A 13762-nucleotide genomic window follows, 5' to 3' on the forward strand; every position below is an offset into this window, starting at 1 on the left:
GGCACCACCTTGACTCTGAGTGCAACAAACTGCCTGCTTTCCATATGAGAAGCCCTTGCACTCACTGCATGAATGTTAAATACCACAGAGCTGGGGGCATCGTTGACGCATGAAAAGTTCACACTATTCCCAAATAGCACAGCAAACAAATCCTAGCTTTATTGGGGTCATTGGAGCCAGAATTTGATCAAAAGTTTAGTGAAGATTCTGTGATGAAGTCTAATGAGAAATCCTCATGTCGTCCCTTCAGCTGAAGTGGATTGTGTCTACGTTAGTGTCTACAGTCAACAGTGGAGCCACCAACCCATGAAAAGAGTAGAGAGATTAAAAACAACACATAAAAAATGGCTTGTATAAAGACACAGCAGGAAATGGGGTAGGCGTGATGCCAGTTTATTCTAGACTGTGCTTTATTATCGGGCTAAGCTGAGACGCATCATTCAGTAAAATTACAAAACGAGAGTCCAGGGAGCAGAGAAATGCGCAGTTCAGAGGTACAGGGCAGGAGCAGTTAAAGCACTCTGACCGCTAATAGCTCTCTTTCATTGTGATAGACTTGGCAATAATCCACACATGACACCCAGCACCCTCGACTGTGCTCAAAATGTCTGAAATATTCCCCCCGCCCTCCCTTTTAAAAGAAGAAGAAGAACAACAAAAAAAATGCTTACATCTTTGTGGCCTCCCATTGCTACTCCCTTGTACTTCAGACCATGGTTCGGACATAGTATATCTGATGAGGAATGGCTCTGCAGTCTGAGCGGCTAAATGACTGATGGATTAGTGCAGTTCTTGCTTTTTCCAGTGAGAGTGGTGGAATTAACGCGTGAGAAAAGCTCGAAGCAGGTCTCGGAAACGGCAGGATGATCAGAACAGTAGACGGTTCAAACGGCAGAAACGCAACATCAATCATAATATAAGCATGTTCTACATTCTCAAGAAGAGAGTGGTTGTAGACCCTGACTCTGCCAATAGCATTGTTCCATTGTGTCCCACAATATAAAACATGTAAAAAAATAGATATTTAAAAATGGCTTCATCTGGAATGACAAACACATAGTCTGGTTCATAACTAACCAAAGAAAATGAAAAGAAACACTGGGGAAAAAGTGTTGAAGATAAAATAAATAAATAAACCAATCCAACAGTCTAATAAATATGAATAAATAGACAAATAAATAAGCATGTTGGCAGCACTTCAGATTATGATACATGTTCATATTTTTCAGTTGAATTCAATGCCCCTCATTTCATCTACACTCTGGCCACGCTCGCTAACCATGCTAAGGACTACTACTGTTCATCTGGCTCTGATTCAACACCAGATTGTATCATTATTATTATTATTATTATTTTTTTTAAAACCCTTTTTATCATTGAACGTAAAATGTAAAGTTTCATAATCATCCAGTCCTTGTAGATAGAAGTAAAAGTCCTATAAAATATGCAAACCTATATACAGAGCCAAAAAATAAGAAAGAAAAAAGGAGAAGAAAAAAACATTTACAGTATATTCATTAGTTTATGTATATATTTATATATATAATAAAATTTCTGCTCTGTTTTCTTGGTAGATTTTTCTCTTTTTCTCAGCCATACATTTTCAGATCGTGTAAACATACGGATGTGGAAAACGATAGGCGCGGAAGGACGAGGAGAGCCTCGTCCGAGGGGAGTGAGACGCAATGAGAGAAGACTTTCTTTCAGAGACAAAGCAAGGTATGTGCTGGAAATACAGCTGATTTGAGATATAGCGATCGTTTCTTGGCGTACCTGAATGAGTATGTGTGGGAGAGGTTGTGAATGCGGAATGCAACATTCTTGAAGCCAGGAGTTTAGAGATTACATCTGGAGTTTCTTCCCAAATCCTGTCGGTTCGGTTGCTTTGTTGCCACTGTACACACGCACTTTACTGGAGCTGTAAAGTCATTTCAACCGGTTACCAGCATTTTCTATGTACAATATTATCATCTTGTATAGTACAGCACTTCAATGCCAAGCACGACCTAACCAAAAATCATAAAGGCTTCTTAAATTATTATTATTATTATTATTCATCTTTTTTTTTAACCTTCTAGTTAGCAATAATCTAGAAATTCAAAACTCACCCCCCACCCTTAGCCCTAGTACCAAGCAAAAACTATCCTAGCAAAATACATTTCAGCTCTTCGAGCAGCACTTGTAAACACACTGTAGTAGATGTAGATTCAAACGATGCCTTTTGCAAAACATGTACATAATGCCCACTTAATTGTAACCCTAAGCAAAATGTCCTTCGGGTCGAGAGCGGGGTACACCGGAGCAGATGGAGAACACGTTGGCGGCTTTAAAGACGTGTACAGACTTGGACGCGCGTGTATTTGGAAGGCTTGCAGTAGCTGTAAGGTTTGGAGAAAGAGCGGTGCCTCCGCGAGCTTGACATCATCTTAATGAATGGTGGCTAGCAGTGTTCGGAGCACAGTGCTAATGTCGGCGCACGACCCAACGCTACATGCAACTAATCCAGGAGATCCAAAGTGCCCGAGTGTAAAGCCGGCCTTTGATACTGTATATACTGCTGTGGGTTGGTAATATTGTACAGAACGTGTGCATGTTTGCAGAGTACACCGGAAGAGGGCAAAGAGGCAAATATGTCAAAGAGAACACAAAGACGTCTGATCCTGATTCTCTGAAGCCTGATTCTTCTTTAAGCTCTCGGGACGAGAGGAGGCCTTTTTGCATTTGTCAGTAGCATAACTATGAACATATATATACACATCTCTTGATAATCACACACTTTTTTTTGCGTGTGTAGGTCTGTGCATGTAAATATGTGTGTGTGTGTATGTGTGTGTTGGCATACATGTTTTGTTTTCAGAAAGAGGAATGCCTGCAGTTCGGGAGCTGCCAGATATGAGACTTTTCCCCATTGGTTGAAGTCCAAGCAGAGCAGTGAGTTCAAACTCCAGCTAAAATCTACAAAAAAATTACAGTTCTACTTATTGAATAGCTGGTTCTATATATATACACACATATAAAATATATGCATATAAATACATATATGAGTGTAGGATTAATATCTTGTTTGTATCCATATATATATACGCTGGATGTGTGCACATATATGAATACATGTTCCTTGAATGTTCTGCAATACATATACATATTATTATATGTACGGTAAATATAAACAGGTTCGTATAGCTCCAACCTATCCCCCGCCCCCCGCCCCGTTTCCATGGTTTTCCTTCTTAACTACAAGGTCAGGATGTCGAGATAGAAAAGGTAAGGCTGGGACGACCCTTCCCCCATGCACCCTTCATCCTACCGCGGACAAAAACGAGAAGAGGAAAGAAAAATAAATTTTTTTTGTTTGTTTTTGTTTTTTTTCTGTTTTCTTTTTTCCATCTTGAATAATTGTAAACTAGCGAAGTGAGCGACCTTCGTGGGTCATCTGAAATAGTTCTGCCAGTATTCAAAAGCATATCAGCAATCTGTATGTATGCATTTATACATATAATTATATATATTCTACTTATACATATCTCTTAGTTTTTTGTTTTTTTTCTCCTTGTTTTCTTTTTGTAAATACAGCTCTTTTAAACTGTTTGGCACAGCAAAAGAGATGCAGCGGTCTGAGTATGTTACAGCTACGAGTCTCTCTGGGTTTTTTTTAACGTCGTTATCATTAAAAAGGTTTGGTCTTTTGGTCCCTACACAACTAAGGAATGACAGATAAGCCTCCCAGGGGGACTGCAGCTGCGGCTCTTTGTGGGCAGCTGTCCCCCCCGGAAATGGACAGGCACTCCGAGTTAAAGATGGCCATCCCCCAACCACAGCAAGCTTTGTGTCCTGAAGTGTCACATCCTTCCAAACGTTTGCTCTCTTCCAAAAAGTATGTTGTTGGTATGTGTTTTTTTTTAATCTCTAAAACAGTTCTTTTAAAAAGTGTCCTCAAATTTGAGTCCCTTATTACATAATCCCCCCCTTAAAAGTTCTTGGTTTCAAAAGTGTTGTATATATTTTTTCACTTTAATGCCTTGTTCTTGGAGTCTGTTTCTTCTGAAGCTCTTCCAAAGTTCTTTTAGTTTTAGTTGTAGTTTGTTGGTCTTTTTTTTTTTGTCCTGTATGATCTTCCATGTGGTTCTAGATGAGAAGCGCTCCTTTAATTAGGCAGGCTGCAGAGACTCAAAGACAGAGTCCAATAGTCCGATGGGGGTTGTTGGACGCGGCGGCTCTCCTGAGTGTCCACTGAGGTCCTAAAGGTCCACTGAGCTTCGGCGGTAGAGTGTGTGAAGCGTCCGTGCCCTCCTCACATGTCCGACACACTCATCCCTGCGCGTCCGACCCAGCCGCACCGCTTTATCCTTTGTCCTTTGTCAGTTTCTTTTGTGTTTCGTTAACGTTATTCATGTTGTTAGCATGTGGTCCGACTCTACAAAACCTGCAAAAGGAAAGATGAAAGCAGCGTAAATCACGTGTTCTTGGGAAGATGAGAAACTTTAAAGACGTGTTGGTTATCGAGCAGAACTGACAGATAAGTCCGGCCTTAGCTGTGCTGCTGCCAGAGCCACACTGTGAGGTCTATTGCAGCGCTGCAGCAGAACACTGACTGGGATGCCTCACTAGCTGTGTAAGTAGGTAATAACGCGGTCCAGTTAAAGGCATCCGCAGAGTAAATTAATGACACAGCATTGATTCTCCATCATCATTTAGATGAGGCTTTGAGAGACAGAGAAAGAGAGATAGATACATGTTCACCACAGAGAGGAGTAATCTTATTCCCATCACTGCACTACACAGAGCATTCTCAGAGAAAGGAAGAGGTTCCTCATGCGCTGCTTCCTTTTATTTAATGGTAGGTATTGTACAGGTGTGTACAATGTAACAATGTAAATCACTACAGGGGCTTTCCACTGTTGTTTTTGCTAGTTAGCTGGTTTAGCTTTTCCTGCGAGCACTCCCCCTTATAGTCTTCCAAAGGTGCTGAAGTCTGACTGTATAATTTAAGTACAGTAAACATAACAAATGCCAGCTGCAGCCCTGTGTTTGTACATGTTTCAGTGCAATAAGACCATACAGTCTTCTCTCTGACCTGTTGTTCCCTGTGTGCTGCAGTGGCCTTCACCCCCAGGGTGAAGGGCATATGGGGGTGGGGCTAATACGGGCGGTTGGCATCCTTAGGCCGCTTGAGTTGAACTTTGAGTCTCTTCATGCCAATCTGGAAACCGTTCATGGACTGGATGGCAGCCTGAGCGCTGCCCGGGTTGTCGAAGCTCACAAAGCCTGCAGATGGTGAGGAAGAGAGGGAGGGATGGACGGAGGAATGGAGACAAAGGACAGCAGGTTAGCGCCAGGTGAACGAGGGGAAAAGGCAAGAGAATGGCATGACACGCATGGATGTAGAGGTGATGTGATTGAGAGGATCAGAACAAACAACAACAGGAAAAAAAATGCCCAATGGGTGGAGGAAGGAAATGAAATGGTGGGCAGTCACATCCATGACACAGGAAGAGGGTGAAGAGGTGAAACAGAAAGGAGCGTCAAACACAAAGTTACTGGAGTCACATGACCTCAGGAGAAACATATTCCACATTAAACAGCTGTGCACAAAATCAGTCCATACATCACAACAGCATACACAGTCATATCAATATCCAACAACACAACGGCATGCAGCCCTGCAAATGACACGTTCAGAGACCGAGGAGTTAACCAGACCCCTCCTGTTGGCCTCAGACCAAACCTACTCCAACGTCAGTGCATCACACGGGGCTTTCGCAAAACTACAGCCATAAAGAATCTAAAGGAAGGCATAGGCTATTCATTCATTAGCTATTCATTTTTGTTCATGTTTATGGCATTTTTGACAGCTTTATTCTTTTAAGCTTTAAAGCTTCTTTCAGAAACTCCTCATTTACAGCACTGTGCAAAAATTATAGGCGCCTAAGATGATCCTTTTAACAGGTGCTCGTTATTAAAACATATTTAAATTACATTAAATACAAATATATGTTTCCCCTAAAAATGAGATGATGTGCTGTGAGTGCGTTTGAAGAACAAAGCTTGTTTCCAGATGTTCTCTTTGATCGTATGGATTTGTTAAATCAACAGTACCCTTGATTTAACATAATGAAGTTTTTATTAACTGATAACATTAATAATAAACAAATAATACTGGACTGCCACGAGAAGGAATTTGTAAAACGTTAAACCTGGAGGTTTCCAGGTGCCTACAACTTTTGAACATTGCTGTAGTTCAGTATGAGGTTCAGAGATGAATATAAGGAAGAATATATCTGAATTCTAAAGGATGTTTATGGCGATAAACCTGCCATTGTTCAGAATCACTGTTCTGAAAGTAGCAACTAATGACTTTACCGAAACCCATGCTTTCAGAACAACACACTTGGGCAAGGTCAGAGAACACAGCTCAGCTTAAAATTATAGCTGTGGGGGATATTTGTTAGAAGAGCTGGGTTTGCGGTGTGGGACTTGAGGTGGTGGGTGTGTAGGATGTTAAGGACTGGGGTTTGGGGAGTTGATTGTGGAGGTTGGGATTGAGTTTAGGGTTGGGTTTGGGCTATTGAAACTGGGGTTTGGGACTGAAGTTGTTCTCACACAATTTTGGCTTCATATCTAGGTTTTCCAGGACAGTTCATCATCGAGGTGGATGGCTGGGGTGTACTGACAACTTCACATTGCCAACCCAATGGGGGACCAAATGTTTACAGAGAAGGTTATCGACCAATAACGGTAGCTCTACAGTCAGACCGTCCAATCAGAAGAGTTTAGGCTATTTCACCACGCCCCCTTCTCACTCAAGCGAACCAATCGGAGTAGGGGAGGGCGGGACTAGTTTGTGAACGAAACTTCTCGAAGTTCTAGGTAAGCTCTAGAAAAACAAAATCCCGGACGTTTGTGAAATTTTGCCCAGACATTTTTTTAAGTCTAAAAAAAATGTCCGGGTAAAAGAGGACGTCTGGTCACCCTAATTTTGGATATGTCGGAAAAGGCATGATCTACCAAACTGCATGGTGTGATCTACACATTGATCACCACTGAGGTAAGTTAGGTTTGGAGGTTGGGAAGATTGGGGTCTGTTTTTTAAAAGTGGGGTTTGTGATCAATACTGGGGTTAGGGTAAAACAGCCATAGTATAAAATACTAATAAAAACAGTGTAACATATAGGACCTAGTTGATGTTGTGTTCTTTGAGGTATGTGGATGAAAAAAGGACAGCTCATTTCCAAGTAACCTCTGAAAGAATATATCTTGGTAGAGTCAAGTATAAGCAACACAGTGATCTCAGTGTGTCCTATGGGTTTGGCTTAAAAAAGTGAAACCTGCTTTGGTCTTGGAGTCATTGGTTATATCCCTCATTGCCCATGATTACATCATGAAGTAAAACAAAACCTTGAGGAAGCCAGCTCTTTTCTGGTTGGGAGCCAGTGTCGGGGATTGGTTTGGATTGGGTTCTGGTTGTGAACCATACAGAATGCATACATACTGGATTTGTATATGTTTACACTATTTATGTCAGGAATGACTTACATTTTCTAAAGGCATTGTTCTGTGATTTAGGATAACAGTGTCATTGTCCTAAAACAAATAAAGTAATTAATTAAAACGGAAAAGGGGAGGTGGGGAAGTGTTAAATCTAAAAAAAGAAAGCTGAAGCCCTGTGTCATTGAAACGATACGTTGTCTTCAAGGCTCCTATATCACCGCAAAGCTTCAGAACGAACAGCTTAAGGCTGGAGTATGTTCTTCCTTTAGTCTCTTCAGTCCTGAGCGACTTCAGTCATTTCAGCTGGGTCAGCATTTCAGCACTTCATGTCTCAGTGAAGCCTTTCAACTGCTCCCCACTAACTATAGAGCTTTATATTAAGTTCAAATCAAACAGCGCTGTGTTCATTCATGCATACGCTGCCTCTGATAAGTGAGGAACCCACTGGAGCTGGAGATAGTATTAATTAGAATACAGAGCCTCATTTTTGTCACAAGTAGGACACATCAAACACATCTCGCATCCCTCAGCAAATTCCCCTTCCAGCCTAATGTCCCTCACTGATCACCGAGCAAAAGGCACTACCCTACATCCTCACGAGTGTCCTTTTTTTTGTGTGTTTCCGAAAAGCTTTGCTGTGGTAGAGAAATGAAGTAAAAACATTAATAGTGAGAGAATAAGAATGATAGTAGTCTTTACAGGTGTTTTATCGTTATTACCCACCAAAGCATTTACTTTGGTTTGTCGCCCGATCCACAAACACTTTGGAGGAGATGACATTACCGAAAGGCAGGAACATCTGCATCAGCTCGCCATCCCCAAACTCCTGAGGGAGGTGGTAGATGAACAGGTTACAACCCTCTGGCCCTACATGCAGAGAGAGAGAGAGAGAGACGGGGAAAGGGAAAAGAGAAAGAGGTGTGAAGAAAGAAGGGGTGAGAGGGAGGGCAGAAAATATATTAAAGCAGAGAGAGCTCACACTAATACTGAGGGGGGAACAATAGAGGGTAAGAGAGAGCGAGAGAAGCTTTAAAATGGCTTCCTTGTTTCTACACCCACTATTTAATCAGCTCCACTGATCACATAGGTGTCCTTGTAGTCCTGCAGTCACAGACTGTAGTCCGTCTGCTGTTCTGGTGTGAGTGGATCAGACACAGCAGTGCTGCAGGAGCTTTCAAACCGTGTGTCCACTCTATTGGACACGCCTACCTCCTTGGTCCACATTGTAGAGGTAAAGTCAGAGACAGTAGCTCATCTTTTGCTGCACAGTGTGTGTCGGTCATCCTCTAGTCCTTCATCAGTGGACGTAGGACGCTGTCGGCTGGATGTTTTTGGTCGGTGGACTGTTCTCAGGACAGCACTGACACTGAGGGGTTTGAAAACTCTGGCAGCACTGCTGTGTCTGATCCATTCGTACTATAACAACACACACTGACACGCCACCACTGCTACATGAGGATGGTCCACCACCCAAATCATTCCTGACCACTGAAGAACATGGTGAAAGGAGGGGGGTGGTAACAAAGTATGCAGAGCAACAGCTGGAGTTACAGACCTGAGCTGATATAATGGACAATGAGAGTAGTAACAAAGAGGTAATTTTAATGTTTTGGCTGATCAATGGATGCCCAAAGGTTTATTCAGCATCGAAATCTGATAGCAACAGATAGCAACTCATTCATTGGTTTTATATCTGCACCAAATCACATTCGAAGAGCTCAGTTCACGTGAATGAGCATCATCATCAAGCACAGTCTCTTCGTTATCTGTAAAGTAAGTCTGGGTTGATGTTTTGAACCAGAAAGTGATGAATTGCACATGAATTTATAGGAAACAAAAGCATTCTTTTTATTTCACCATGGCAGCCACTGGAGGGAGGCAAAGTCACAAGCTCCTTGATGAGTGTGTGGCATCAACAATCCATCATTAAACTATTATCCCCGGTTTATGTGCAGCGCATGTTCATGAGGATTCCTTCAGAGGCACTTTTACTGTAAAGCTGCCAGCACAACAAACTGTGGGGCACTTGGACTCAGATTAATTTTAAAGTCCTGTTATGAATAACGAATGAAATGAGGGTCCCCGGATCTCAACATATTTGTGGCCCAGGTCTGGGGTACACCATCCATTTTCATCTGGCCCACTTGCCAAATGGGTTAATGGCTCTTGGGAGAGTCTGCTACCCTTTGCCAGATGAGGGCTCGTAGACCCAAAATACACACCAGTGTCAGGCCACATACTTCATGGAAATACGCACAGGAGAGGGCCAGATGGGGTCATCAGAAGCAAGCTGGTTTATTGCATCACACTGATACTGACCTCTCTCCCAGAGGGGACCCAATCTTTTCAGCACCAGGGGTGGGAAGTAACAAAGTACATGTCCTTCCTTATTGTACTTTTTAGGTATCTGTATTTTACTTGATTAATATTGTCTCTTAGTACTTTTTTTTATTTTACTCACTACATTTCAAAAGATAATTCTGTACTTATTTTAATCTATTTTTAAATCAATTTTATCCCTGTTTATTTATGTACTTTTTAATCAGGTACTTCTTTTCGTGCATTTAATGATGTGCAAATCAAAATTCTATTGGATGTGAAATGGAGGAGGTGTGGGGTGAGAGTAGAGTGAACATTTGATTGGTTGTTTTCATGGCTTACAGGCCCCAGCAGTGAGCAGGCGGGAAAAGAATAAATGAAGCCAGATTTGACACGGACAAAAGATAACACCAGCATTGAGTCAGCGGTTAAAGCCGGCGAGGCTTCTGTCACAATCCTGCATCCGTGGACTTACTTGATAGTTTTTTTTTTTTCTTTTTCTGTCTCGATCAACAAACACCTTTGGTGAATGAGGTTTCTTTTGTGTCTTTCAAAGAAGCAGGAACTCATGGCTTTTAAGAATGTGTGTGTATTTGTTTACTTATTTACTCTAAGTAAATTTAGCATAATATACATTTATACTTCTACTCCAGTGAAAAACCTCTGCCATATATTTGCCAGAAATTGCCCACATCTACACATTCTCTGGTTCTGGGTGAGTAGGTTAGCCGATGGTTTGTCCAGTCAGACAATGATGTCAGAAAGAGAAGCATCCTCACCTTCTCTCTGCTGCTGGGGGATGATGGGAGGAGGCTGTGGAAAGGCCTGGCTGATCTGTCCATATGCAGCTGGGTAGGCTGCTGAGACACACACATATGCCAATGTGTCAGAAGATACATTAACTAACACACACAAACACACACACAAATGTGTTTTATAAATATCCAGGTCTTATATTATATCAGGACTTTTACTGTGACACAGACCGTCAATTTTCTATCATAAATACACCAATGTAAAAGGCCCAGAGAGTTGTTGTTCAAAAATATATTTTATGTCCCATATGCATTATGTTTACAGTAAGGACCCATCTTTAATAATTTATGTCCATATAGAAACACACAGGGTCATACAATTATTAAATATTTATGTAGACATAGCATTCATGTCTAAATATACATAAATAGATACATAGATAGATGTTAAAATAATGCATCCATTGTTGTCAATTATTATGTAACAACATTGTGTGAAAATGTAATGAATGGATCCAAAATTGGAATAGAATGATTTTACATTGACTTTCATTAAAAGTTAAGCAGATTTCCTTTTCCTGTAAAGTTACTATTTTGTACAGAGATGATATGTAAATGTATGGGAACTTCCTTCAGTTATTTAATGTCCATCAAAACAGCCAACAGTTATTTTACGTTTATTTGTATGTATGTATTTATATGTAATAACCAAAAGTGGGAAGTAACGCACTAAATGTACTTTTTTGATAAATTGTACATATAAGAGTAGTTTTAATGGAGCATACAGTTTACGTTGACTTGAGTACATTTGTGAAGAAAAAGCGGTACTTTTATTTTGTTACATCGAGTTACACTCTGTTCTCTACTTGTTTTTATCGATTCGTCCAATGTAATCTTTGTTTTGTTTTGTTTTGTTTTGTCGAGACTTCCGACAGAGACTCGGTCACATGACTGCGTCTCACCAATCGGAAGTAGCCACTAGCGACGTTTGATTCCGTTTCACCAATCAAACTGAGCCAATCCGTCACATGACCGCACACAAACTCCCCGCGGCAAACACAGGCGGAAAAGAGCACAGAAGCTCACTACGTTTGCAGAGACAACCCGAGGAGAGACAGCACCCCTGGCCCTGCATAAAATACGTTATTGTGGCTGAAGATTAATTTATTTTTGTTTTAGTTGTTTAAGAGATATTCTTAGGCTTTGAATTTTTTCATTGCTCTTTTATTTTTGTGCAGTCAGGTATATTATTTGACGTCCTGATTATTAAACAAAGGTTACTCAGCAGTTACTCAGTATTTGAGTAGTTTTTTTCACTTAGTAATTTTAACTCTGACTCAAGTAATTAATTGGGTGACTACTTTATACTTGAATATTTACTTGAGTCATATTATTTTAAAGTATACTCTTAGTTGAGTAATATTTTTGCCTACTTTACCCACCTCTGGTAATATCCATTTTCTATATACTGCAGCAAATTTACATTTTGACAACTGCAAACTGAGCATAAGCATACACACATACGCTAGGGCATAAAACTCTGTGAGTGACAGACCTGCATACTGCTGGACTCCTGCATAAGCCTGCTGAAGAGGATCAGCTGCTGTGGGACTCTGGGCTGGAGAGAGAGAGACAGAATGAGGCACAGAGAGAGAAAGGAAGAGAGAGGGGTAATAGACAGGTCAGAAAGTGAAAGGCATTTTGTGGAGAGCACTGGCTGGCTACGTTTGTGTGGGCATGAAGCTCAGAGTCAGTGAGTTCATCTCTCCCTCCTCCCTCCCTCTCTCTCGCGCACTCTCTCTTTCTCTCTGTCTCTCTGCTTCCCTTCCACCATCCTCCCAAAACAATTAAGCCAAGGGACAGGGCCTAAGCCGTGCCAGAATTTGCCACATCTCTGGATGGGCAGTGGGAAAGAGAGAGAGAGAGAGAACACAGAGAACAATATAGATCTCCACTCCCACTCTCCACATCAATCAGCTCAGAGCTGCTGCTGCTGCTGTAATAAACACTGGCCTCTCCTGCTGCACCGCTCTATCACTTCTTATCCAGCCCCGCACAACACCGCTCCTACAGCTTACACACTGCACACTGCAATACCCACTCCCATCCACTTTCAGCTGGAGTACAAACAGCCAAATTAACAGTGGAGATAAAAAAACAAAACAAAACTGCATACATATCCACAAAATTAAAATCTGTAAACACAAGCACTCTATGGTGATAATATATTCATAGCATTTGGCAGACTTTCTTAAATATTAGTGACTTTACTAATAGGCCTATTGTAGAAGAATTGGCAATAGATGCCTGTGGAGTCTCAAGCCTTTAAGGAAGCAAGGTCACCCAAGTACATTATGAGTATATAGTATCGTAGAGTACTTTTCTAGCCCACTGAAGTGCTTTATATTTTTGGGACATTAGGCAGTTGCCTCAGTAACCACCAATGTCCAGCATCTGCCTGGATGATGTGACAGCAGTACACTCACCACACATCAGCTATTAGGTGGAGAGGAGATGGGAGAGGATGCCAGAAGTGATATGTTTGAAGATGGCATGATTAGGAGGCCAGGACATTGGGGTAACTATCTCTTTTTGAATAAATGTCCTGGGAGTTTTTACAACCTCAGTGAGTCAGGACTTTGGTTTTATGTCTTATACAAACAATAGGAAGACATTCTACCACCTTCATTGTGGGCCCTGATGTATGCTTTTGTAACATCACCTTCCAAAGAAAAGAATAAGTACACAGCAGTATGCAAAAATTTCACAATGAATCGACCAATAGAAATGCTCCAAAATGACTTGGAATAAAATGTTCGTACACTGACAGTCATTGAAAGTTAAGGTTGTTCCTTCTCGTATCAAGTCACTCATTTGGAGATACATGTATTTGTTTGGACAGCGACAATATACACACACTTGGATTTGATTTATTCTCTGGACATAATTTAACACTGTAGTCTTTGAGCAGATTTAAAAATTTGTGAACTCATAAAAACCTTGACGTTGTACAACACCAGTGACATTACAGTGAAATCAGTCACATCTGCAAAATGAACTGAATCAAATGCTCAAAATGCATGCATTCGCCAGTAGATCTGCACTGATTTTATTTTAACGGGGATCTGGAGCCTACCAACCCATAGACTGTGAAACAAGACCAACCAGCCTGTTTTTTGTGAGCTACCTAAGTAAAAAAA

The 13762-nt window shown here is 41.2% G+C and overlaps 1 protein-coding gene across 1 annotated transcript in view; it reads right to left on the minus strand.

Annotated features, from left to right (window-relative positions):
• Positions 1–169: 169 nt before the first annotated feature.
• Positions 170–13762, minus strand: part of celf4 (CUGBP, Elav-like family member 4) — a 102037-nt gene continuing 88444 nt past the window's right edge. The window contains 5 exon segments of the mRNA XM_066646395.1: positions 170–4423; positions 5075–5265; positions 8272–8355; positions 10587–10667; positions 12118–12180. Coding sequence (XP_066502492.1) covers positions 5138–5265; positions 8272–8355; positions 10587–10667; positions 12118–12180 — 356 coding nt within the window. The 3' untranslated portion in view covers positions 170–4423; positions 5075–5137.

This window comes from Hoplias malabaricus, chromosome 15 (assembly GCF_029633855.1).
Source record: "Hoplias malabaricus isolate fHopMal1 chromosome 15, fHopMal1.hap1, whole genome shotgun sequence".
Lineage (NCBI taxonomy): Eukaryota > Metazoa > Chordata > Actinopteri > Characiformes > Erythrinidae > Hoplias > Hoplias malabaricus.